The 27,997-nt window shown below is 40.3% G+C and overlaps 1 protein-coding gene across 4 annotated transcripts; it reads left to right on the top strand.

Moving 5' to 3' along the window:
• The first annotated feature begins 6 nt into the window (after positions 1-6).
• Positions 7-27,954, top strand: clip1b (CAP-GLY domain containing linker protein 1b). 4 transcript variants are annotated; one of them, XR_010911662.1, is made up of 23 exons: positions 19-326; positions 984-1,193; positions 1,722-2,102; positions 2,206-2,339; positions 3,598-3,722; positions 3,828-4,029; positions 4,251-4,448; positions 4,652-4,755; positions 5,949-6,009; positions 6,878-6,982; positions 8,582-8,743; positions 8,980-9,075; positions 9,362-9,419; positions 9,520-9,617; positions 11,523-11,597; positions 16,113-16,219; positions 21,289-21,334; positions 21,541-21,584; positions 23,381-23,468; positions 23,550-23,715; positions 23,811-23,863; positions 23,969-24,136; positions 24,362-24,500. XR_010911662.1 is itself a non-coding variant. In XM_067485278.1 (23 exons), the coding sequence occupies exons 2-23, from the start codon at positions 1,085-1,087 to the stop codon at positions 24,594-24,596; spliced, it is 2,760 nt and encodes a 919-aa protein (XP_067341379.1). In that variant the 5' UTR covers positions 37-326; positions 984-1,084; the 3' UTR covers positions 24,597-27,954. The 4 variants fall into 4 exon arrangements, 3 of the variants coding, with proteins under 3 accessions (XP_067341381.1, XP_067341379.1, XP_067341380.1); XM_067485278.1 differs by having other exon boundaries at positions 37-326; positions 23,969-24,081; positions 24,362-27,954; XM_067485279.1 differs by lacking the exon at positions 6,878-6,982 and having other exon boundaries at positions 39-326; positions 23,969-24,081; positions 24,362-27,954.
• Positions 27,955-27,997: the final 43 nt, after the last annotated feature.

The following is a 27,997-nucleotide window of genomic DNA, read 5'->3' as shown; positions in this document are numbered from 1 at the left end:
AATCAATCTGTGGCTATTTGTTTCTTTGGCCATTTTGTGGCTCTTTCGATCACTGTTATCGTTTTGTATTTCTGGATGTTTTGAGTGTCTGTGTGGTCATTTTGCTCCTTAGCAGATTGATACTGGATCAGGTATTTGGTGGTAGAAGTTAGCATTTGGAGCTCGGACTTACGAACCCATGTTCGGTCTGTGAAGGCAGCATCAGTTCCCATGGTGACGTCAGGTTGTCGGGCTGGGCTGGGAAGAGGAGCCGCTGGAAAAAACATGTAGCGGTGCGCCTACATACAGCATCCTTTACTGAGAGCCAGTTCACCGAAAGAGACCAAGTAAGCTTCCACAACAACTTTATCCCCCGTCCCCTGCTTGTATTTCGCTGTAGAAACAGTTGAGCAGGGCGGTGGTTGAATGGACGTCAGCCTCCGTGTTTGGCTCGTGGCGCTAATCTGTAGCTAGCTAGCGGTGGGATTCCTGCAGACGGCCGCCCGTCACTTAGCTCCCCGCGTTCCAAAGATTACTGACGCTATGAAGTTTAGCCGGCCGTGAGGCAGCGTGGGCTGCTGCCAGATGTCAGGTTTCCTCACAATAAGATGGCATTTTGTAATAAAAGGTGTAGGTGAGTTATCCTCGTAGCTCCACAGAGTCGGACACAAACACCACGGGCCATCTGCTCTGTTTGCTTGTACATTTACACGTGTAGTATCTGCTTGTGTTAGTCTGCTACCAGAGACCGAGGAGCCACAGGCTTGTTTTGGTCTGGATGGAGCAGTGCTGAGCCTTCTCCTGTTAGCTGCTCATTGCAGGCAGCACAGACCCCCGTGGACCCCAAATACCCCGGGTTCCAACACTCACACATTAGGATAATACTGGAGTTCTGCAGGAGCTTATCAACCCACATTATAAAATGTTCAGTATGAGCAGGCAGGTTTACCATCTTACCTGAAACACCTTCAGGATTGATTCTATTGATTTGTTTGGTTTCTCAGCTCCCGTCCATCCTACTGAGGACTGCGTGGGGTGGTGGCGGAGGCCTAGTCCTTCACCTTGATCAGGCCAGACACACGGCACACACCCCACACTCCTTACTATGGACAAACCAGGAGCCACGAGTACACCGGGGAAGACTAGCGGGCTGAAACCTCCCAGTAAAATAGCCCGTCCACCTGGGGTGCCATCAAAGATGTCCCCCTCCTCTGGTAAGAAGAAGAGACTTTTACACTTAATTTAAAAAATGTACCATAGAATTAAGCGGTGGAGGTGATATACTATAATATATTAGTTTTTATAATGTAATGTGTCAGTCTAATCAGTACAAGGTTCGTCCTTCAATCCGTGAACAAATGATCTGTTAAAGTCTACTTGAGATTTGGACCTTGATGCCGTGGCCTAAGTGGGGAACTGTGGTACAAGGCAAAGTCATGGGGTATCTACGAACCCCTGCTACACCTGTAGCTCAAGTTGCAACAGGCCTTTTTGGGTTTCTAGAAAAGAATTTGTTGTGCACATTAAAAACAGTTTTCACTGACTGTTTTATGTTAACACAAAACAGTGGAGGAATTTGTTTTCCTTTATTTTGTGAGCAGTGCAACTTTTATTTTTTTTTTTTGTCTTAAAAGAATTGTTTGGCTAAAAGGACAGAAACTCAGCTATCATATTAAAGCTACTTTTGAAACACGTTGTGCGCTCAGCGGTGGTCAAACATAGTGAATCAGTTGTGATTGCAGGGGCCCAAAAGCCAGCTCCTCCTGAAAAGAGCCCCGGCAGTGTGACTTCCCCAACCACAGACGGAAGTGGCGATTTTCAGATCGGAGAGAAGGTCTGGGTCAATGGCAACAAGCCTGGCTATGTGCAGTTTGTTGGGGGCACACAGTTCGCTCCTGGGCAGTGGGCGGGCATCGTGCTGGACGAACCTATTGGGAAGAACGACGGGTCGGTGGCGGGGGTCCGGTACTTCCAGTGTGAGGATGGCAAGGGGATATTCACAAGGCCTTCAAAGCTCTCCAGGACTCCATTGCCAGAGAAGGAGGGGAACGGATTGCAGGCTAGCTCAGCACAAGGAGCCCCTGGAAAGAGCGAGTCTGCCCCTGCTGGTCCTGTCTCAGCAGGTAACACCTGGCAAAAACATAGATTTCTATATGTTTAGTTAAGTAAAAACCGTGGTATAGATATGGGAATGTTTTCTTTCACATTCTATAAACCTCTTTTCAGCTCAAAGTACTGGCGTAAAGACAAGCGGTGCGCTCAACCGAATGCTCACATCCAGTGAGTCAGTATCTAACCTCTCAGACACAGAATCCATGAAGAACAACCGGAGGGAACTGAGGCTGGTGGACCGTGTCCTGGTAAGAAGCGCAGTGTTGGAATCCAGCATAACATTAGGCTTTAGAACAGCACATTGACACAAGCTGTATGTGAAGAAAACAAAGAAATACAAAGTTTAGTACTAAAACAGTACAAAAGCAAGTGTTTAATCCAATGGAAATGGGTAAAAATAAAATGGTCCATAGACAAAATCCAACAAATTAGGAGGGATTTAACATAAATAACACTCAAGTCATGTAAGGACACTAGGCATCAGATCAGCTAGATGAAGTTTATTGGAAAATCTGGCAAGAGGCAAAGGCTGGTATACTTCAGTTTATACAGACCTCTCCAAAAGTATTGGAAGGGCAAAACCAATTCATCTGTTTCAGCTGCACACTGTAGCCACTTGTTGTTTAAAAGGATGAACCAATATGTAGATCAGCTGAGAAAAGAACATGGAGCTGTCCTGAAAAGGAATGAAACCACTGGTGTACTGAACACATAACAGGTCGGAAAGAAAAATCACAACGGCTGATGACAGAAGCACCGTGACTAAGTGACACCAACCACCTCCACAGACGAGGAGTGAGGGTATCACAACATACCATTTAAAGAAGACTTCATGACTGTGTGGCTTCCCGACACCAGACAGGTGTCTGCTTCTTTCTCGTAAAAGGAAAGAAGTGCAACAAAAAAACCACAAAAATTATTCAGAATGAAAAACATATTACAGTACATTTGTTTGGGCTCTATGCAAGAACTAATTCGTTTTAAGATAAATGTCTCTTCCATTTGTGCTTCAAGACAGATTCAACAAACGAAATATTTAAAAATCCTCTCAGTGGCTTGGGAAGCTATAATACATACTGTACAAACTCCATGAACATGTTCCATTGGGTTTTATTTTTTAAATACGCAGAGTGTATTTTTACAGTGCAAGTCTATTTTCCTGCACACATAAACCCAGTTATTGTGTATTGTTCTTTGAGTACCACCCAAATCCTGTGTATACACAGACACAGCTCTGGAGCTACTGCTAACGTGCTGCTCACACTTCACCATCTGCGTAGACTTAGCGTTGGGTCAAACAAGTGCTTGTTTGTTTCTTCCACTGTGGAGAGTGAACTATCTTTAGAATGTGGAAGATGTGTCTGAACCAAAAGAAATTGAAAGAGGAGTTCAACATTAAATTACATTTCTTTAAATATGGTGAAATACTTCAGTCAGACCCAGGACACCAAGGTAGTACTTACTAGTTACGTTGACTATTCTTTTGATTCATTTCTTCATGCCTAGATTGGCGGATCCAAGGCAGGAGTGGTGCGATTTCTGGGAGAGACAGATTTTGCCAAAGGAGAGTGGTGTGGTGTGGAGTTGGATGAACCTCTTGGCAAGAACGACGGAGCTGTAGCAGGGACCAGGTGAAGTACAGAACACTGTCAATGGGCAGTTAAACAGTATCCTGTGAAGAAAATGTTCTCCAGACAGCAGCTGTCAGTGGGTTTGACGTGTGCTCCTCCTCTCAGATACTTCCAGTGCATGCCCAGGTATGGTCTGTTCGCTCCGGTGCACAAAGTGACTCGCATTGGCTTCCCATGCACAACACCTACCAAGGCGAAGAGTTTGCGGAGGAGGTCCATGCTCAAGAGGAGCCCGAGCGCTTCCTCCATCAGCTCGCTCAGCTCGGCCACCTCCTCCATCGGCGGCAAACCCAGCCGAGCAGGACTGGTACAACTTACACTGAGCTATTATCTAACACTGTTTGTTTACTGGTCATCGTCAAACTTCACTGTGAGTCAGAGCCACATTTGTAGCAGAAGAAAAACGATGGACCACAAATGATGTGGATATTTGTTGTAGGTGTGATTTGGACATACTGAAAACAGTCCAATAGTAGCAGTGAAGACATACAGTACATGATATTAACAGTGAACGTTTCCCTTTTCCAGCTGACAGAGACATCTGCTCGTTACGCTCGTAAGATCTCTGGCACCACAGCGCTGCAGGAAGCTCTGAAGGAGAAGCAGCAGCACATCGAACAGCTGCTGGCAGAGAGGGACCTGGAGAGATGTGAGGTGGCAAAGGCGACCAGCCATGCAGGAGAGGTGCAGCAGGAGCTGGCTCTGCTGAGGAAAGGCCAGGACCAGGTGTGATACACGCGCACATGAAATATGTTGTCTGCAGTCAAAAAAGATTACTATTTACACATTTTAGGTAAATTACATACTTTGTTCTTTGAAAAGACAAAAAACTGAAACCTTTTTATGTGTATTTGGAGCGAAAACGGTGCTTGATCCTCTTTGCATTGGTTAGCACCTTTTTTTTTCCTGATGATTCTGGGTTTATATAGTATGCACTGGAGATGGAAGCTAAGTTAGACCAACTGCGTTCACTTGTGGAAGCGGCAGATCGAGACAAAGTGGAGCTGCTCAACCAGCTGGAGGAGGAGAAGAGGTAGGTGGTCTCACTTTACCACTACAATACTGTGTACAATCACCGATGATTACATCAAGTACAGCTTTACAACGGAAAGCAAGTAAACCACCACAGCCCTCCGTTTGTCCAACAATGTCATGAAATATTTATCTGAGGACAATATAGGACATGTTACGACCTCTGGTCTTTTCTCCTCTGCTCCTCTGTGGACAACTTCTAAAGTTGCAGTATTGCTGGTAGAAAATTCCCTAATTTTGTTTCTGTAATTCCATTGTTAGTCAATAAGGCAACGCAAAATATGCAGTTATTTATGTGTGTGACTTAGATTTTACTCCGTCTGTTAAGGCTCAATATTAGCTATAGATACACATTTGAAAACATTTTCTGTGCATCTTTACAAGGACTGTGGATTGTCCCCATCACTTCAACTATGGCCAGTGTGAACAGATGGAATGATTATTGAAGCAAAACCAAACACTTTGAGTGACACTCAGGTGTCTGACTGTTGTTTTGCAATATTAGAATAGAAATACTGTGAACCCATCTGTTAAAGATGGTGTTGTGGAGGACTTCATTTTACGAAGAATGGAATGCAAACACAAGTCTAAGCAGCATTAAAGTCAGTGGCGAGAGCCATTAGCTGACACAGTGTTGAGAAAAACGCCTATGAAAACCCCGTGGATGGTTTTGAAGGTAGATCTTTGTTTTTGTCAGTTTGACTGGTTGAGTTTCTGTGTGGATTCAGCGACTTCTCTCAGCTGTTTTCAAAGCGTTTTTTAAAACAATATGGATTAACTGAGAAGGTCATTAAACCTCTCATATCTGTCCCTTTACGAATGCAGACAGACAATGGTTTGGACAAACCATGTATGGAGGACAGTGTTGCTAAACGACCTCATACATACTTTGGTAATTTTGCACTGCTAGTTACTGATGTAGGCATTCAAAATGGCTGCCACACACAGAAGCTAGAATGAGCTGATATGTAATAACCTAGTACTATATTAAAAGAAGGAACAGCAGAGCAGATGTACTTCTGTATATTCATCTGAGTCAGTTCATCCATACCTGTGATTATTTAGCTCTTTGATTAAGAGCTGGTCAAAAAGCTTCCTGTAACTCTTTACTGAAGGTGCAAATTTTGAGAAGTTTGATCAGTGAAAACAAATGTCTGCATGACCTTGTAAAATGTCCACATTGCTGTTTGGCAGAAAGGTGGAAGATCTACAGTTTCGTGTGGAGGAGGCATGTATCACCAAAGGAGACCTGGAGGTAACTTGTGGTTACATCATTTGATTTTTAATTAAACATTTTCTCTCACTCACACTCACTTGTCAGACTTTTTTTTTTTTTCCAACAAAGACTGAATTATTGACAAAAGCTGGTGAATTCTTCATTAACTTATTTTACCTCACGTTACCCACTCAGTTCTGTTAAAATCAATCAAAATGGTTTTACATCAAGCCCACATTTACACGGGTGTCTAATTATCACCCGAGTCAAATTTGACTCTGTAACTGTTTTGTGAGAACAACATTAAAGCTGAATAACACCACTGCTTCTCCTTTTCCTCTAAGAATGAAAGGCAGAGGTGATTGAATCCCTCATTTCTCTTCCCTTGCTCTTTGAGTCATTCCTTCGTTTCCTTTGTTCAGACATGTCTTTCTCGCTGCTCCTTTTATTCATTCATTTGAGCTTAATTCACCAACCTTTTCCCCTCAGGTTTTTCCACCCATCTGCAGCACTTACATTACCATTCTCTGTTCCTGAGAGCTTGCCTTCTGTCTTCTTACACACTTTCATCCTCCTGGCCTTGAGACGAAATGCTGCCTCAATTAATTTTCTTCAAGTACTGGTACACAAGCACATGAGTGAGACAGTCAAAGAAAAAGGCTATTTACCATATTTACCATTTACCAGAAAAATGAAAGCATTTGTAGAATCTAAAAGTACGACTGAGATGATGGACATTAATAAATTCAGATTTTACTTGGCTTTGCTGGTGTTACCTCCACTGCTTTCCTACTTACTGCTCTTTTATGTAAAGGTTTGTCTTCTTTCTGTCTGGCATGAAGCTGGCATGCCAGTGTTGCATTGGTGTGTGTTCTCCTTCTCTTCCTGCTCTCTCCCTTACTAACAGACGCAGACCAGACTGGAGCATGCCCACATAAAGGAGCTTGAGCAGAGCCTGCTCTTTGAAAAGACCAAAGCTGACAAACTCCAGAGGGATTTAGAGGACACTAGGGTAATGCTGGCAGTCCCGATCCCACAGCAGGACTAACTGATGTACTTTTACCCCACTAGGTTTCCCACATACTGCAGTCCAGAATTAGCCCTGGCATAGAGACATTAGCACTGGCTCTGAGCCTTTCTAATCACTCACTAAACAACACGCATGTGTGCAGGTTAGTGCTTGTTGCCTTGCTGATGGCTGCCGTCAGGCATAAAGTTGGACATTGTTTTCAATACGTCTTCTACAAATCTTATAAGACCAATGTCAAGAAGTGCTTCCTTCAACTTCTTCACATTTTTTCTTTCAATTAGCCAGTGTGGAAAAGGATTTTTCTAACATCTACAATATGTCTTTTTTATATATATATATATATATATATATATATATATATATATATATATATATATATATATATATATATATATATATATATTATATATATATATATATATATATATATATATATTTTAAGAAAACAAAGGTCAAAATCTGAATGGTCTGTTATATGGCACTTTTATCCAAAGTGCTTTACATTATTAGGTTACGGTTAGTCTCATTCACCTATTCACACACATCGATGCACATAAAAGGACACTTCCACTACAACATGTATTCAGAAGCGACAAATGAGCTACAGCCATCCCATGTTCTAAAGCTCATCTTAATTTAGAAAGGGGCTGTTGACGGCTGTCATGAAGATAATTCATAGAACAAAACTAGGTGCAGAGATTTTTTATTTATTTTTTTTCCGTCCTCGCTCGTCCTTCTAACCAATCAGAGAACAAGTTCTGCTTGATTGATCAATGTTGCAGCTTATGTGTTGTAACTTGATAACAACCAATGCTTGAAGGGCTGTGCAGAGCATAAGCAGATGGGAGAAGAACATAGGCCAGCAGGTTAAAGGAGAACTGGGTGAAGCAGTGTGGCTTTATGTCCAGTCTCAAGCTTGGGCTGCTCAAGTTGCAAATTGTAGCTACAGTCTATGTACTGTACTAACATTTTTAAGGTATTTCTACTCCCATCCTCTGTACTTTTTCTCAACTAAATACATTTGGCAACTGAAGTTACTTCTCAAAGTCAGATTAATATAACTTGAGTAAAATGGAGTGTAATAATATAACTTTATTGATCCTAATGTAAAATTTGTAATCTACACAGCAGAACAGTAATTCACATTGAAATAATTATAGTCATAATATAATATAATATTTTCTACTTGTCTGTTACATAATTATTAATTAAATATCTTTTAGTTTTGTTATTAATGTAGTGTTCATCTCAGGGATATGTTGACAGGAATTTCAGTGTTTTTAATATTTTTTGTTAATTCAAATAATTAAAATTGAAAATAATTATTAGGTGCTGTCCTGAATTTAACTGAGATCCCACTGCTACTGCACATGAACTTTATAATAAAAATATAAAACGTCACTGTGGCTAAAATCTGTGATAATTTTAAGTGTGTGCAGTTGAATCCTGCCCGTATTTTTTTTTTTTTTTTTTAAAAAGCAGTTTTATAAAACCCAGTCACTTGTGTTTCTGCTATTTTCCTCTGGTGGCCCTCTTGTCCCCTCCGTCCTTCATGCCTCCTCTTTACATTTTCTGCTGTAGGTGGCCACGGTGTCGGAGCGCTCTAGGATCATGGAGCTGGAGAGGGAGGTGGCAGATCTCCAGCTCAGGCTCAGGGCATCCCAGCAGAAGGAGGATGCGGTGTCTCTTTCCCAGCAACAGATCAGCAACCTCAAGGCCCAGGTGCAATCTCAAGAGAAAAAGGTTTGTAAAGAATTTCCAACACTGAGGTTTTGTTCCAATAGTCCTGAGGGACAACCAAGTAATACGCTATTTGTACAGAGGGTTATACATCAGTGTTGTTGTCATTTATGACATGATGGTATGTTACAAGCTTTATTTAGCTCCTACTGTAAACAAGTCTTAAACCTCTGTGACAGTGTGTAGTTTATGGCCTCACTCAAATGTACATGTGTATGTTGTGCCTGTGTCCTCACCAGATCAGTGAGCTGAGTGTGGACCTGGAAAGCAACCAGAAAGAGCTTCAGTCAGTGCAGCAAGATAAGAGCTCTCTGGAAGAACAGCTAACCTGCCTGGTAAGAGATGGGAAAACCCAGTCGGCCACATTTAAACAGTGCTTAGTTAGTAGATGCGGCAGTTATAACACTCTATCATTAGGTTCATTTTAAATGGGTGTAAACATATTTCCATAATGAAGTGCAGATCTGTGTTGGCATCATGAAAATGGCCTCATTAAGTACTTAATCCGCAAACCTTGCATGTTTTCTGCAGCTAGTCATTTTTTACTGGTTAGCTCAAGGTACAAAAATGTCACTGTGAAAGTGGTCAGTTTGTAGTCAGACCCATGTTTCTGTGTTTCAGAGACAAAAGCTTGAGACGGCTGATGAAGAGAACAGAAGGACAGCAAAGACCATGCAAGGTAAACATATCCAATATGCTTTTACTGCTGTCCTGTGCACAAATGTTCTATTTGTTTTAATGGGTGTTGCAGTCAATGCTGTGTTTGTGTTTCCTGTAAGAACTGGAGCAGAATGTGGAGCAATCAAAGAAAGACTACCAAACCCTGAAAGAGGAGAGCCAGTGCAGAGAGACAGAGCTGAACGCCCAGCTGACACAGGTAGGTCACGTTCTGTGCTGCTAAAGTACTGCAATTTGTAATGTGTTTGTACTGTAATACAGATTTGCATTTTATTTTTTTATGTTTTATGTTTTTTATGCTTCTACATTGTTGAAGGAAGGAAGTAATGTACAGTACCTCAACTATTTTTCATTAGCCAGCCTGTACATATAGAGTAGGGGGGGGGGGCATTAGCGGCTCAAGAACTTGCCCTCTGAATATTATCATGCGTTTCTAGCCAATGTTTAATGCTGTTGTTTTGTTACTTATTGTGTTTATTTTTGAAGCTGCTACTGTACCAGCACCTAGTCCAAGACAATATATTCTATTCTATTCTCTTAACATAAACTAACCTTTGGATCTTAGCTAATTTTACCCATTACTGATGCCTCACATCTCTGTATAAGGTATTAGCAAGAGGGGGCGGCAGTGGCTCAGTTGGCTCCCCACCGACTGTAGGGTCGGAGGTTCCCACGCCGCTCTTCCTGACCACATGTGGAAGTGTCCCTGGGCAAGACACTGCACCCCCCAACAGCCCATCCCCATCCACGCAGTGAAATTGGGGAGAGTTTCATTAGAAAGGGCGTCCAGGTTAAAAAGTGGGCCAAACCAACATGCGGACTAATGATCCTACGGGAAAGTCGAAGCCGAAAGGGCAAAAAAAACCAAAAAAACAAAAGAGATACTAGCAAGCATTTTTTTTCCAGCACAACTTGAGCTATTTAAACATGTTTGCTGCAGTGATGTTACATTACATTATAAAATGTTTTAAGACAAAAACGTGAACCACAATGTGGATTTTCGGAACCTTGTAGACTTTTCCCACCGATAACTCTGTGCAGGTGTTTAATGTCTCCTTGTAGTATATAGACCAAGATTCTTGGTGGTCCAAGCTTCTTTTTGTTGTAATGGTCCTTTTACTTAAACATACATCTTCTGCTACTGCATGTAGTCAATGTACAACTTTATGTACACTAGTAAAGTAAGATACTGGTCTAATAACACGATAGATGATGTTAGTTAAACATACTTAAAACCAGTTTTATGTTACATTTTCAATGCTCCATCAAATAGAACCGGTCTCCTTGTTGTGCTTGCACTGCACACAAAGAGCCTGAGAACTGGCGTCTTGGCTCTGATGGCTGATGTAGACGGTGAATCAGAGTCTTGGCATTTGCTGATTCCCACTGAGATAGCTCAGTCTGCTTCTGGCTGTCAATAGGCTTAAGCTCATTATTGGTGGTGTCCGGGAAAGGAAATGATGATTGTGCTAAGAATGTCACGCACAAATAATTCGAGAGCTGTCGGGACCTTTCCTTTAATAGTTCGACCTATAGACTGTGCTGTCGTCCTCAGTTCGACATGCTCTCCTTCTCTAAAGCTGGCTGTGGCCTCAGGCTAATATGATGTTGTTAAAACACTGCTAACACAGACATGCACATATTTGTCTCGTTCCCATTAGGGTTTAAGTCTGTGCATACAGCAGATCTTTTTTTATTGAAGCTTTGCAGATTTGCATTCGTGGTTCAGCCTGTTTCTATTCCATCCAAGTGGTCAAAAAGCAGTTGCTGTAGGATGAAAGTAATATTGCATACAATTTCAAACTATTACTGTTATTATCTTATAATATGAAATCCAGATGATGCATAACACCAAAGCGTAGATATGTGTATAATTCCTTGTACTTAGCTTACTTCACAAAACAGTAATTTATTATTCACGAGAAAATATTGAAAGCTGGAAAGAAACTGTGCAAGATTTGTTTTTTTTTTTTTTACATGCTGTTGTTCTTCAACATAAATAATTGATTTGTGTGACTGGGTTGTTTATTGTGTTCATCATATCATTTTATGCGCAATATTTTAAAATGCCATGTAGAGCTAAAGATTATTATATTTGCCACAGGTGACTGAGACGTCAGAGAGGACGGCTTTGTCATTTGAGCAGCTGACCAGTGAGAAAAAGACACTAGAGACGCAGGTGAGCAGAAAGCCCCCCAGCATTTTTATATTTAGAACACTATGAATTCCCACTGTCACCGAAGCCATCGCGTTGACATTGATACGGTGTGTTTTATTCCCTGCTCCTCTTCTGTTCTCTGTTATTAGAGCTGCCCTTTCAGATGAAATACACAGTTTGCAGTGGTGGATTCACCACTTGAAACAACTGCAGACAGACACAAACCGAAACAGCTTTTCATTTCTGGCAGGTGACTGGTTATTTCTGTCAAACAATCAGTTGATGTTTTTAAATCCGATACCGACGAAACGTTGAGCCGATGATTCATGTTGAAGACAATAAAATAAGCAAAAAGCATCGGTCTTCTATTATAAATGTATCAAATGTACGAGCTTTCATGAGACATAAAAACGCTTTTTGGCCAATAATAACTGACTGCAGACTGCTTGTACCTATTGTTTGTTAACTTTTGAGGCTCTTCAAAATGCCGAGAAGCACTGCTCCTCCACCACGTGCATTCTGTTTTGTCTAAGCTTGACTTACGCACGCATGTGTCTACAGCCCTGTGAAAGGATTTGCACATAAGTCAAGGCTCTGCAGCCTGCAGCGTTTTGGTTGCGTATTCACATCAGGATTTCCACACGGACAGCATGTGACGGTGCAGAAGTCATCACTGTTAAGCAGCCATGCATGAGATACTGCAGCTCTCTCTCCGGCTCTTCCCTATTAGCCTCCACGTCTCTCCTAACACTCACTGTAATTTAGCATTAATATTATTTCATTCAGAGTCGAGGAGATTCCTCTGACTTTGGTCAACCTGCAGCTGCTCATTGAGTTTCAGAGTCAGGCTTACAGATTGGTGTTATGGACCTTTCTACTCATTGTTGTAAACTCTTTCTCTATTTATCCACATCTGGCACATTTTATTCACCAAAGCCTTAGATTTCTCTTAATCCATCTTTCATAACAGCCTAGATTATCCAGAAAGTGTTCACTTAAGCTTGACATTCATGAAAGTCCTCCTTTGATTTGATGGAGGCGTGGCCTACATGTTCACCTCCAGCCAGTCAGAACACGACCTAATGAATAATGCAAACCATCTGCTGCACCTTTACCTGGAGTAGCATCTATTTAAACAGTGGCATTTATTATCGTGGAGATCGATAATAGTTAATTATAGTATAACGCATTGAAATTCACATGTTTAATTAACACTTAATATTATGTAATCTAAAATATAAAAGCACGTCTCATATGATGTAGAGAGTGTTATGTTGTTAACTAAGTCTAGTAATTTGAATACATGTGCAAACAACTAAGTGGAGTCTGGGCATCAAAAATAAAAGATGTTTTTACAGCAGATGGAGAGAACCGGAGTTTTAGTCTCACACAGACTCTAGCAGGCTGTAGAGCAAATTATTTATTAGAGATGCTCCTGCATCTGCCTCTGCTCTCAGCTTAACCATGTTGCTGTAGGTTGTGACATAATTCTGCACATGTCAGAGTGAGTCTGTGTGTGTTTGTGTATGCGATGCCTGGTTGGTTGTGCTTTAGTTCATAGACGCTTGACTTGAGACTGGATGCTCATTTCCTGTGTGGTCAGAGCTCCGTTTAAATTTGAGCTGCCCTTGTTTTGTTTTTTTACTTCATCGAACAGCAAGTCAAATTATGGATTCATCCATTTGTCAATCAGGAAAACGTTAATTAGCAACTATTTTGATAACTAGTCATTTTTAAAGCAAACATTTAATCCTTTTTTTTTTCTCATTTTCTCAATTAGAAAAATTAGTCGATACATTTTTTTAGTCAGTTTGCACAATGCAGATTTTTAGTCTTTGTCTTTGTTTTCTTTTTTTGCAAATACTGATCAATTATTAAGTTTGCTGTCAGCAGAAAATGAACTATATTTTCTTTTTTTTCGTTTTAAAAAAAGTTTATTCAAAAATATTTCCTAATTCTACCCTGTCAAATTTGCATTAGAGTAAATATGTGTTGGTTAATTTGTTAATTGGATTAAATAATTAGTGTATTTGCTGAAAATTAATCAGCTGTTATTGTAATAATGGATGAACTGTTGAAGTAAATTCACATCCCCGCTTCTAAGTTGGAAATAATTTGGTATTTGAAATTGTATAAACATGTAACATTTGCCTTTAACTTGTAAGAGATTTCAAAGTTTTGGTTCCTTTTGCTTTTTATGAATATCTGTGGATCAAAGTAAGAACAAGAAACTTGCTTTTCAGTTTTAATGATTATATACATTATTCACGTAACATTTTTGACTGTGTGTTTGATTCTTCAGTTGTGGCTCTTTGCTGGTTTTCTTTGTCTTTGATATTAATCTAAATGTTATTGCAACCTCCAGGATGAGGAATGAGCAACCAAAAAAGGTGTGTAGTGCGTATCAGACAATACATTTTAGTGACCGCAGTGTTTGTGGCTGGTTGTATTTATCAGGCCTTCGCCATGAATGAACAGAGAAGCTTTTAGAGGAGTGTGTGTACATAGGGTGTTGGATAGAGAGGAAACAAGATTGGCAATTGCAGAAGGGGGGGGGGGGGGGGGGGGGGCTTATTACATAATGGTAGTGCTTGGCTTCTTTAACTATGCTGTGAGAGACTGAGGGAGAGACACTGCTCAGGCAACATACTCGCCATTTTCCTCCCCACAGCTGATGGTTTATTGATGCTCAGCATGTGTTAGTCTGTACATGCTGTAGACGGAGGCAGAGTGGAGACGTAGCAACAACGCTGCTGTGTTTAAGTAGTTGAAATCCAGCACAGGTGAGCTCTGTAGTCATGGACATCGCTGCTCTGCATCAGGGTTATTCCAGTAGCATCTACTCACCTCACTACCAGGTAGGACTGTCTGCTTTTCGAAGGGGATTCTGACTGATTTGTCTGCTAATGCGTTAATATAATAATGGCTCTATGGGCAGAAGGAAATGCTGAACAGTCACGGGGGTCCTCTTGTTTCCCCTGGTTTTCCCTCCCTTTTTTTGTTTTGGTCTTGGGACTACACATGGATCGGGAGGGTTGTGTGTATTTGAGCTCGCTCTGCAGATTAGTTCTCACTTGTAAGTTTAAACAAATGCCGAGGTGTTGAAAAGTCAGAAGCTCGTGTGAAATGCATCCAAATCATAGCTGATGACACGTGATGATGTGTTAACAGATGGCTTCCAGTGTGGATCATTACACATTACATTGATTGGAAAGCCATACTTGTTAGTTAATTATTGGCTATTGCTTTTCCAAAGCTGCTGACACCACAGCGCTGCACGTGTCACACAAGCCGTTTGAAGTGTCGGATGATTATTTTGGATGGACTTGAATGAGAAATCAAATGTGTTCCTGAGGCGATGGTGCCCTGAGGGCTTTTATTCTTAGCTTCACGTGGATTTAATGTCAAGGCATCAGATGTATTTTAAGTGTTACATTTGTGAACTTCTCTTGTCAAACAGGAGCCTTTTGTTCAGAGAAAAAAGGTTTAGGTACTAAGTCGGTCTAATGAAATAGTCCCAAAGTAAATCCTGCTTTATGAAGCTGATCGTTTTCGTTGTTTCGCTGTGTATTTGTGCTGCAGTTTCATTGCATCACAGTATACTGACAGGTTATATTGACCGAAACCCTCATGAATTTAAGGCTTGCAAAATAACAAATGCATTACAAAAATGTTGTTATAGGTTTAAATTTCTTAAAGGAGGTGGATCTGCAAACAGTGTTCTCACCCTCTTTCCTGTTTAATGGAGGATGCATTTGTCATTAAAGGGGGAGGTGGGGATTGAAACACTCACTGTGCTCTTACTAGCTTTACTGCATCTTTGAGAACAATTATTTTAACAGTACTCTGGGCATCAAGAAGGATAAAGCTAAAAATAAGAACTAAATTATCCAGATCTTGACCGTACTTGTCTGATGTTTAGTGTGACATTCACATGACATTTGAATGTGAAGCATGCTTTCAAAAAATAAACCAGTCAAATCTGAGCAAACAGACATGATATTATTTGCTTATTGTTGACACGTTCATGAATAAATATCCCTAATCCACTTAGAAAAGGAACAGTTCTTATTACTCCAGAACCTGCCAGAGAATCACTGCATTTTAAGTTTCCTTTAGTTTTGGAGTAATCCAGTGAAACGTGTGCGGTTTTTAAAAGGTTCAGTAATAGACCTGTGTGTTGGTGTGAGCATATTTCTATCTATCCTATTAGCAAAGCTATTTTTATCTTCCTCCATTTTCACACAAAAACATTTACACTCAGCTAATTAAAAAAATAAAGAATAAATCAAACAGTAGGATAAGAAGCTGAGAATGAGAGAAAAAGTAATTATGGTGGTAATTAATACTCGGGTGAGTAAATGTTACAGGTGGGATTAAAACTTGTGATCAGAGCAGGTATTGTTGTAAATTGCCCTAAAGACATGAATCCCATCAGACTGAGCCTCACATGTAATAGTATTTCAGGTGTGGTTATAATGATGTTGCTGTTGTAACTATTCTTTTTGACCATCTTTTGTTTCTGGGTTTCTCCAGCTCGAGGCATTGAAACAGCAGAACTCCAAATACCAGGAGGAGCTCAGTCTGTCCAAGGAGCGGAGCAGCTCAGAAAACCAGCGTATCGGAAATCTCTGCAAGGAAATGTAAGTGCTTTCATTTAGATTTATTCTGATGATTAATAATCCAGCTCCATCTTGGTTTAACCGCAAAAAAATTTGTTTTGTTCTAACACTTGACTTGAAATGTTAAAGGTGTTATTAACATGGCTCCATCCGCGGTTCTCAAGAGAGATGCTCCCACTTTAAATATGCTGTAAATGATTGTTTGAAGTCCATAATAGGCTAGAGAGGCTGCTATTATGTAATTCTAGATATGATGTAGTGGAAAACAATACACGATCCTCAGAAAACACCTCGCGTAGGTTGATATTCATCTTAAACTCACTGAAAATGTTGGACTCCTAAGGCAGAGTTTCCATTTGTTTCAGCATCAATTGAAAATACCTTGTTAAAACCAGCAAGAGTTGTGCAATTTGTTACAGTGAACATCAGGTCTGTGTTGTGGGTTCAGGACTTGTCTGACAGATTGTCAGAAAACCAAGCAGCATTCAGTAATATATCAGTGAAGTAATCCTTCAGTTTACAGCTGATGAACAGTGAACCTGTAATAGCCAGTTTACATAGTTTTACTTGTGCCTCTGTGCCCAAATGTACACGCTGAAATAGGTAGCTCACGTTGGAGCCCACAGCTAAGTGATTCCATGTCAACGATTACCCTTAAAGTTTGTGTTAAAGCATAAAAAAATCCTTAAAGGATCCTTAAAAGGACGTAGGGTTAAAATATTCCTCTTTACTGCACATTTTTACCTTTGGTTTGTTGTGTTGGTGGTGGGTCTCCAGGCTGCCGGCAGGGTGTATTTATAGACTGGGTATGTGTGTCTGTGTTTGCACGTGTGTTTCTAAGTCTTCACGTCACCCTGCCAAACCTCCCTTGAGTCATCAGAGCCTTAAGCTGTGACGTCACAACTCCAGATGGCTCTAATTGGCTCTTTTTTTGTCACCAACATGAAGCATCCTGTAGGAGGAGCAGCAGATGGAGCCAGAAATGTCAACAAATGCTTTTAAGTTACAGTCCTTCTTAAGCAGCCATGGTTTTATATGCCAGGTTACATTCAGGTAGCTGCTCATATCACAGGTCAGCAAAGTAAAAGAGGCTTCTCCAGGAATTCATTTTGTGGTCTAGACATTGCAGAGCAGAGCAAATTGACCACAGGGCAAATCAAATCTGGAGCCAGATGCAGGTGATGTGGATTTATTTTTTAAAGCTTCAAAATGCAATGTAAGCCGACAGTAGCATGAGATTAACAGTCCATCATCTCCGTTGTTCTCTTGTTCCTCTCCCTGCTCTGCTGTGCTCTTCTACCATTTGCTATGCTCTGCTATGCTCTGCAGCCTTCATGTCACATTAAGTTATTACAAAAGTGGAAAATGATTCAAATTTGCTGATTGGTTAGGAGGACAGGCCTCACTCAAAAACGTTTTTAAACACTGCTTGATATTGTCAGTTGAATACTATTTGAGTTATAATTCTATTTCATGTCATAGTCTCAAGCAGAGGGGTGAGCCATGGATGTTAAAATCACTAAAGTGGCCGCAGATTGAAAATGCTCCACAAACAGACATAATTATATTCTGTGTTCCACAGCATGAAGCTCTGCTCACACCAAGATTTCAAAAACCTCCACTCTGTGCTGCCTCATGTCAACGAACCTCCGACCATAACATTATATTCAGTGCTTTGCACATTTGTGTAATAATTTGGAGCTAAGTGAATTTCACTGTCAGGACGATGCCACATTGTCTGCTAGTGCTGGTTGTTGCACCATCATGCAAAATCTGGCTCTGTGGCTTTTTTAAATTTCCCCATCTTCCATCCATCCATGTCTCCATCCTTGTCCCAACAACATGTCCCTCCTTCTTTCCTCAGGCTGCTGCTGTTATGTAATTGCTCCCTCTCTCCTCCTAGGACCGCTTGGCTCCAACATGGCCACCACTCACTATGACATCAGAGTGTGTGTCTGTGTGTGTGTGTACAACTAAGTGTGCACCTTTGTGCACTTGTTTTGTGGAATGAAAGTGGCTTTTGTGACATCTGAGAGAACAGCTTTAAGCCCCCAGCTCAGAATTAGTCTTTCTGTGTTTGTGTATTTGTGTCTGCGTGAGCCTGTAAAGCCCTATGTTTAAGTGGGGAACCATAAAGGACACAGCTGGACATATTTTTCTTATTGTGAGCAAATTCCCTTTACCATAACTCACAATTAATGTCTTCTGTTAACAAGCATCACTTTTGTCTCAAAGCCATTGTGATTTTGTTGTATTCCTTTGTGCTTGTTGTCCTACTGCTGTTAGAACGCATGGTTGCAGTGCACAGCAGCAAATAGCAGACAGACACCGAGCTGAGCTGGTAAACACAGGGAAACAGACTTACAATTATAGTATTATAATATTTATCTCAAGAGGTGGTTGAAACTAAAAGTAAGAGAATATTGGACTTGGATTCATCAGCTGACTGGAAACTTGACCCCACAATAACATTAGACTTGTTCTGTAAATGCTGGATGTGCACACAGATAATATTTTGCTAACACATCAGCCACATCAGCCTAACACAATGTGATGTGCTTATTCTGCTGCTCCGAGTGGTCGAAAAAAAGAAGAATGCAGCTTTAACATTGCTTTTAGGTTGTTCCATGCAAATGGATGGAAAGATAATCTCGCTAGTTTTAGTTCGCTTTGTTTGTGAACCTGGGAACCAATCTGTGATTCTGTTGGAGTCAAGTATTAGTCTGTTTTGAGTTACATGGGATACAGTTGGGTGACAAATGTTCCCTCGTGATCAGAAGTAACAAAAATGGACAAGGAATGTACAAAAAGTTATAGTAAAATAAAAATGTCATTGTTTTAGTCTGTTCACCATAACAAAATGTGGAAACATAAACCTTTGCACCCAAGTGTTTCAGTGATGGAGATACAGATAGGTTTAACTCATCCTCATCCCTATAGTGTACACGATGCTATAAAGGCGTGGAAAATGTAATTACACAGCAGGAAGCTAAATATTTCACCCAGATGGTGCTCAGGCTGGTCTATTACTCACACAAAGCTTCAGAGTTTTGTCTTTGACACAGATAATAACAATGAATCCAAACTTAATTTCTCCAGCAAATCCTTTGGTTCCAACATCCAAAAATATCCAGATTTAAAAATACCCAGACAATGCTGTCTGTGCCACTGTCTGTTAGTCTAAATGTGATGATGCAGAGATTAAATGTCTTTATGTTTTATAATATCCTGATGACATTTGTGTTGATGGATGTTGCTACTGTATCTTATCTCTGAATAGGATATAATCAAATCACTTAAGATGTTCAAACTAGGAGGGTGTTTTAGTCAACATAAGCCGTACTGACAGAGGAATTGGATGTTTGACTGATGAGAATTACTGTGGAGGTGGTGGAGACCAAAACAAGAACTTAAAGAGAGTTGAAATCAGTGAGAGTCAACGACATCAGTGATAATGTCGCTCTGTCCTCTGGATGCAGGTCCAACATATCAACCCCAAGGAACCAGACCATCTGCCCGATGTTTGCATTATTCATAACACTCTACTTAATTTATTAATGTTAAGGCCACTTTTTAGTACATCTTGGAATGTAAAATACATCTTCAGCTTTGCTTCATACCCAGTCTAGTAATGATATAGGTGGTCAAAAAAGATTTGTAAAATCAATCAGCATTAAACCAGACTCCAAGGAACATGTCTACTCGTAATTTCATAATTAAAGTAGCAAAAAGTAAAGGGATCAGAAAGAACATAGTTAATGCTCATCTCAAGAGGAAAAGCTTTGCTGCCCTTCCCAAGCATTTCACTGTTCAGCTGCATGTTGCATCATTGCAAAGCAAAAGAAACAAACCTGGGCAGGGGATGAGTTTTAAGGGTCTGTCCTTTGGTCTGCTGAGAACAAACTTGAGGGTTTTCTATTTTTTCTTTTTTTTTTTTTTGACACATGAATCTGCTGTACTCACATTTGGTTAGTTGTCAGCCTGCAGCCTGGATGCTCTTGTTTGTTAGTGCCATGTACTGCTACTGTCTAAAAACTATTACAAGCACATTATCCAGACGAGTGTCGCTTGGTCTTACAGCAAGACTATGACCTGGAGCATTCATCTACGTTGGTCTTTTTAAGGGAGACCAAAATCCAGCTCCTGATGTGGGCCTCTCAGGGCCCGGATCTCAGTCCTATTGAGAATCTGTTGCTGGAGGCAAAAACGTAATGTCTATGTTAAAAAAACAGGGAATTTGGATCAGCTGGAAAAACGTGGGCTAAGATCCCTCAGGAGACCGAAATGCCATAAGAGATTGTTGTGAGTCATTGACCCTGTGTTTTGTTATTTTTCAATTCATTGCATCAACCTAGTGGAGATTTTTAACATTATTTATACAGCACCAATTTGCAACAAAGTCATCTCAAGGCATTTTACATAATAAAATCAAGACTTTAAAGATATGGATAAAACCCAACGAATCCGCGTTAAGCAAGTCCTGGTGGAGACGAGTCCATGATGTGAGGCCAAGAGAAGATTGGTGGTGAATTTTATCAGTGCTGTTTTGTAATTTTGTCTTCGTTCTTTCGGAAGCAATCAATCTATAAACACTTATCTGATTATTGACTTGATATTTTGTTCTTTTTTTAAATAATTTCGGACCAGTTTAATATGTGGTTATAGTTTTGTTTTTGTTTTTTAAAGGTTAACTAATGAGTAATCTGTTAATTGTAGTAATGCACAGCAGCTAGCAGATTAATCACGTAGTTATATATGTAAACATAATTTTTTTTCTATTTATTTACTTGTCGTCATTTTATCCAATTCAAATGTCACATAATCCAGTTTTTTTTCATTGGGATATGAATCCAGATTTGTTCACACTACAGTAAATGCAGAAAATTAAAACAGGTGAAATTGAATAAGGTGTTTATGCACGTAGATGTTAGTATGTGACGTTTGTGTGCATGTTTAACAGATGTGGACACAGTGAACATCTGGCTACACACCAGATTTAAGCAAACAGCTCAGGCTGATGGTGACACACATGCCACAAAAGACCTGAAGTCATTCAGTCTCATCTCTCCTTTCTTTCTCTTCCCTCTCAGTGAGGAGCTGAAGCTGGCTTCCCAGAAGTCTCAGCATCTTCAGGAGGTACTGACCTTTCCCAGCTTCGTGTTATGTAAATGATTTCCTTCATCCTGTTATACAGAGGCTTTGTTGAGCCAGAAATGTCGATTTGATTAATAGGTTTTGCCACAGGGAGGACAGATCTCCTGCTGTGACTCAACTCTTAACGCTCAGACGTGTTTAGCCTCTATTTTAATGCCTCTATATTTGTGCGTGTGTTTGCTCCTCAGCACAATGAGGGACGCAACAGTCAGCAGCCCGACATGAAGACCAGGTAAGAAACTAGGAAAGGTTTTCTTAAATGAACAGTAATTAAGGATGGAGTCAGACAAACTGGAGGTTTTACTGCAGTATTGGATGTTCTGGTCTCACATGTTCTGTATGAACAAATTTGCAACTTGCCATTTATGTTAAAGGTCAACATCCGTCCTTAAAACCCGCTGTAACCAGGATGCAGTTACTGCATTTGCTACCAAAACATTTCAGCTTCATAGACAATAATTCCAATTATAATTAAAATAATATTAACAAGAATATATTATTTTTATATTATTTATTTAGGTCTTTATTTAGTGTTCAGTATAAAACTCTATTTAAAGCGTCTCTCACAAGATGACATCCAGTTGCTTTGCAGAAAATGAACCAGAACCACAGATTTTGACGTCTTGTGGTTGTGGTTCCTGCTGGATAGGACGAGTCGATGTACTTTGGTTTTAGTTTCCACACCTGTTCACTGTGTTGTTGTTGTTTGGTCTTATTTTAATCCCTTTCGACGTAAAAGTAATCCGCAAATATCTCTGAGTGTATCTGTGGCTTCCGTCAATCAGAGCAAAAACTGTACGTTTGTGACGTCACAACATCTGAGCTCGAATAATCAGAGGGTTAAAGCAACTGACAAGCAGCAGCTGAGCCTGGGAGTGAAAACGTAATTTAGCTGCGATGATAGACAGCAGGGGAATAATGGATCAGGGTCAGTCAGTGTGTGGGGAGAGATCGAAGTGACAGAAGTAAAAGCAGAGGGACGTGAAGAGCAGCTGACAGCTCTGTGATTCTGCCCAGTGGAAAATGAGGAGCGGATGTAAAAGTAGAGCAGAAATAATAGCTGTGAAGGGAGCAGGTGAGGATATCTCATTTTCCTCTCACTTGCATCTTTACTTTATATTTCTCAGGTGAAAGTGACAACAGACAGGAGATGTGATTCATTTAAACCACCTGCTTCACATCCACTGTCCATTTATCAGGGGCACTGATGTTGAGCCGTCTGCTGCTTGTCACTGGTCTGTTATCAGCTGGTAAAATCCACAGTTCTGCTCCTGTGTAATGAGGTTGGAGGTAGGAACGAAATTAAAAGCTGTTCACTGTCATTCAGTACGTTTTATTCAGATTCATGCCTCCTGCAGACGGTGGTGCAAAGCTTGTGTCACAGTTACGTCATCAAAGTTCTTCTGTTCTACCGTCTGCATCAGGTAGCAGCCATCATTAAATTACAATAAATAAGAAGGCGTAAAACAAACTAACCAAGCAGATGATGATCTCAGGAGGTGTCAGCGTCTTTTTAGAACACATTTCTGTTAAAAATAGTCAGAAGGTTACATACTGTAGTATCAAGTTGTGGATCTGAAGAAATGCCACCATCTGTTCAGATTCAGATTTATTCGCACCGGCTGATGTTTCTGAAAAGCTCAGTTTTCAGTGCACTAAAGGGTTTTAGTACGGAAAGACAGAAAAAGATGATGAATTGAAGCAGACTAGTCTGGACGCAGCATCGGCCGCTTAGAATTAGTTTGCGGCGTTGATTTCAGCAGAAGGGTTAGTTCTGTCACGCTAAGCAAAAAAAATCTCACGAAGCTTAATAATTCTGAGACTCCTGCTAATTATTGATGGTGACCTACATGGATGTTTCAGCATGTTTATCAGCTGCTCTTTGGATCCTGGCAGCTGTGAATCAAACTGACACTTTAAAAGCAGGAAGAACAAAAATAGGACTTTTAAGACCTGTCTGCTGCTACCTGCAGCGGAAATTATAACTATTATTACACCTCTTTTCTAAGTCTCTACACTTGTCTGCAGAGAAACCGAGGTGGACATAAACTTCCAGAAAGCCACTGGAGTCCTAATCTCAGACAAAGATCGGGAACTGGAAACTTTGAGGACTGAGGTACTCGTCCATTTGCAAACACAAGTCTTTTCCTGGAAATGCCTGTAGCAGGGGGTTAATGTGTTTGCTCCATCGCTGCAGATCGCCATGCTTAGAGTAGAAAACGCCATGGCCAAGACCCTGCAGACGGCTGTGGAGACTTTAGAACGAGACAAAGCTCAGCTGCAGAGCCGTGTTCTCAGCCTGGAGCAGAGGCTTATGGGAACGCAGGCCTCAGCAGAAGAAGACAGGGAGCCTCCACTCTCTGGTGAGGAGACACTGCTCAGGCTTTTAGTCAAGTTACACAGTAAATGAAATACGGGTTTGTGGACACGTTGTCTGATTGATGGTGTGTCTGTGCAGGTGATGCAGCTCTGGAGCAGCTGAGGGAAGAGAAGGAATTTGCTGAGGGACAGGTACAACTCTCAGGCAGCATCCACATATCCATTTCTTTGTCCCGTCAAGTTAGTTCCCGTCCACACTTCTCAGCTTATATCTGTGCCCATACCTGTCTCCATCAGATCAACTTCCTGAACAGTGTGATCGTGGACCTGCAGCGCAAGAACGAGGAGCTGAAGATCAAACTGAAGAAGCTCGCTCTGGCTGAGTTCAACGGCAACGACGGGACAGATGAGTAAGAAACGTTCGAGTAAAACAGAACAAAAATATCCAACCATCAGCATCTTATGGTAAATGCTCTGCACTTATTAAGCTTTTTCTACCTATTGGCCCTCAAAGCGCTTCACACGCTGTGTGTGTGTGTGTGAGACAAGATTGTCACTTTCTATCATCATCGTTTTCATTGACGCTGGTTTTGTGCAGGTGAAGAGACGTCGCAGCTGGATCGGAAACAAAAACCGTGGTCTCTGCACAAAATGCTGTACGTTTTCTAAAATCTGTTCTCGTTTGTGTAGTTTTGGTGAAGGTGTGTCAAAGAGGGAAAAGAAGGCGACCCCCCGTCTCTTCTGCGACATCTGCGACTGCTTTGACCTGCACGACACAGAGGACTGTCCCACTCAGGCCCAGAGTCCGGACTCCGTGCCTCACACCACTTACCATGGCAACCCTGCCGATGAGAGGCCCTACTGCGACATCTGTGAGGCCTTTGGCCACACCACCGAGGCCTGCAATGATGACCAGACCTTCTAGAAGCCCCCTAAGCATCTCCCAGCTTCCCAGTGCATTTCCCACAATCCAGATTTTTACATAGCGTATTCTTATACTGTCTTTATGCATATCACTGGTAGCCACTGTCCTGAACTACATGGTTAATGCTCTGCACTTAAATAGCTCTTTTCTACCTGTTGGTACTTAAAGCGCTTTCCACTGCTTCTTATTCACCATTCACACTCTCACACACACACACACACACACACACACACACACACACACCGATGGGGGAGGTGCTACGCAGCTCACCAGGAGCAATTAAGTTGGGGTTCAGTGTCTCGCTCAAGGACACTTCGACTTGTGACCGGAGGAGCCGGGGATCGAACCGACGACCCTGGGATTGCCGTCGTCCGTGCAGCACATAAACTGCTGTGACTATAATGTGGAATGCTCGTCCAAATATGCTGCTTTGGTGCAATATTTGATGTTTGAAACAAAAGGAATCCGTCCTCTGCACTCGTTGCTTTTAAAGTGTCATTTGCATTTAAAATATGCAGAAGTGATGTTTCACATCCATAGTTATTTTTTTTTTTGGCTTTATATGTTTATTAGCAAAACAGCAATGCAACAACGTTAAGCACAGTGAGACCTGAAGGGAAAACCAAGCACTTTTCCAGCTTTACATTTCTGTGTCCCAGTCCTCAGTCTGTCCAGCTGTAAACCAACCAGAGAGTGATGCTGCCATGTCAAGCACTAACGGTTTATAACTTTTTAATAAGAATGGGAATATGGACCACTGAAAAATAAATAGATTTTGAGACTAAAGTCATCATTTTACAAGAAATGGTTTTAATGTTTTCACTGAAATGTGATATTTGGAAAGAAAACACTTCTTAAATTGAAAGAAAAAGCACATTTGTGTTCTCAGCATATCACAGTTCCTATTTCTTTGATCAAACATTTCCTAAAATATATAATATTTCTATCTTTAAGCATTGCTTTGTTCATAAATGATTACAGATTTATTCTGAATATATTACCTGATCGTAGAAATAATTGTAGAATAATTCTTTCTTATTCTCTAATTATAACTTTACTACAGTTTTATTTATTCAAATATTGGGACCTTTTGTCCCCAAACTTTCCAACTTTATTAAAATATTAGAAGTTAATTCTCGAAATATTAGAAATTGTGCTTTTTTTCATTTAATTCACAAATATTAAGTGTTTTTGCAGAAAACGTGTGACTCCCAACATTTTATAACTTTATTCTATAAATATTTTTGATGTAATTTTCAAAATAAAAAAGTATTTTTACCTTATACTCAAAATATTCTAGCATTATTCCCAAAATGTCCCTTTTTGTCAAAATAATTCTTTGAAATTTCAAGTTTGTATTTAAATGACTGATTTAAATGAAAGAGAAATATCTTTTTCTTACACATTATGATTCGTTTTTAAAGCTTTTTCCTGTAACACAAATGACTTTCTTGTAGTAACACGACATAAAATATTAACATACTGCTTTTTTTTTTTTGGTATATGTTCCATCTACTTCCCAGTACTACTGGTATTGTAATATCATAATTTTAGTATAATTTTATTAACATTTTTGTTTCTCGAAACATTGCTACCAAATTCTTGGAAAGTTAAAGACTTAATTAAATTACAATATTGCAACTATCTCATGTTATATCTTATTTTTCAGTGGCCCTAATATTTTGCCATTATCAATATACATTTATGGAAAACAAAAGTCAGGCGACTTTATTTGTTTACTTACTCTTTTTTTTTTTTTTTAATCTTTGTTCTGTTTGATAAAAATATGGTAGTAAGGTCCGTTTAGTATCTGTTCTGGTGCTTTCACTGATGATTGTTTGCTTTTTTTCATGTAAATGTCACTAATTTCCTTTTTTATAGACACATTTCCTGTGTAACTTGCTATTCCATGATAACGGGGAAGTTTAACTGAAAGCTCCGGAAAAGCTGCTAAATGGACCTTGTGGTTCAGTTGTTCCAGTTGAACAATGAACATTTGTGTGTTTGCGGTTGAGGTTGAGGTTATTTTGTTATTTATTGTTGGATCTGTCAGTAACCATTGATTTTCCTACAGGGAAATAAGCCACCGATCGAGCGGTTGAGTCTGTAGCAGGACCACTGCAGGATCGGTGGGCTTGTGTTGTAGGAACTTGCCGGGATGAAACTAGAGAAGTTTCTACTAAGTTTTGCACTGTCCACTTTATAGAATCAACACAAACATACATAAGGCGCTTTAATATTCTAAAGTTATTGAGAAGCAGTTTTACCATGAAGGTCAGTAAAGATTATTCAGTACTATCCCACCTTCATATCTTTAAAGATGAAGTTTGGCAGTTTGGGAAATTGTTTGATTTTACACTTTTACGAGCTACGTGATCTTTACCACCCACATATGTACAGCAAATATGAAGCTACGTTAGCTTAGCATTAAGGGTATATGACTCATATTATGAAGGTTGTGTGATGACAACATCCGGAAGCTTTTCATTTCCAGTGATGTCATCTGAAGGGACAGTTTAAGCAAGTCTACAGCCTAGAAGCAGAGAGAGAGAGAGACCACCGCTTTAGGCAAATCCAGCTGTTTCCAGTCTTTATTCTAAGCTGTGCTAAATGGCTGCTGGCTACTTACAGGTCTTGGGAACTAAATCGTGATAATGTTTGGGTCAGAAAAGTCTGAAAAGCCAAGACGGTTTTCAAAACATTGTTTTTTTTGGTCTGAAAACGTTTGTCCTTCAGAATTTCCTTGAAATAAATTTTTATTTAATGTGACACATTTGGCTGCCAACTTGCATTAGGGGTCACGTACACGCTGCAGTGTTACATTTAAGTGAATACTCCTTAGTGAGTCCTGGGATTTTCTTTGGCAGAAAGCAAATATTTCCCAAACTGTGGAACTGTGTTTCTTTAAATGAACAACTTGTCTTAACTGATCTCGTTCTTAAGCACAATTTTGGATCATATTGAATCTTCCCGCCTGAATAAGTGTGTATATAATAACATGACTAACCAGTGACCACTGACACTAGTCTTTGTAAATACTGATCGGAAGACACCTTCTGATAAATGTGCACACAGTGCCACGGAACCAAAACAGAGCTTTTATGTGTACGACATTTTATTTTTCTGCCCCGTTGATAAGATTCATTGTATAAGGAGGTTTGCAGTCCAGGGAAAAGCGAAACATTTCTATAAACATTGTTACTTTATAGGTGATACGTCTGTTTATTCGTGTGGTTTTATATGTAACGATTTCCGGCTCCATGTAGGAATGGAGACGTTGGCTTGATGTAAAATGTCACTGTTTTCTATGTACTGTATGCTCCTGAACAGTCCAATAGAAATTTTGAGGACAAATAAGTTTCTTTGCTGGAGTTTGTGCTTGTATTTTGCAGCAGGAGATG

This window comes from Channa argus, chromosome 18 (assembly GCF_033026475.1).
Source record: "Channa argus isolate prfri chromosome 18, Channa argus male v1.0, whole genome shotgun sequence".
Classification (NCBI taxonomy): domain Eukaryota; kingdom Metazoa; phylum Chordata; class Actinopteri; order Anabantiformes; family Channidae; genus Channa; species Channa argus.
The sequence above is the reverse complement of the archived record's forward strand: the minus strand, read 5'-3'. Positions and strand labels throughout refer to the sequence as shown.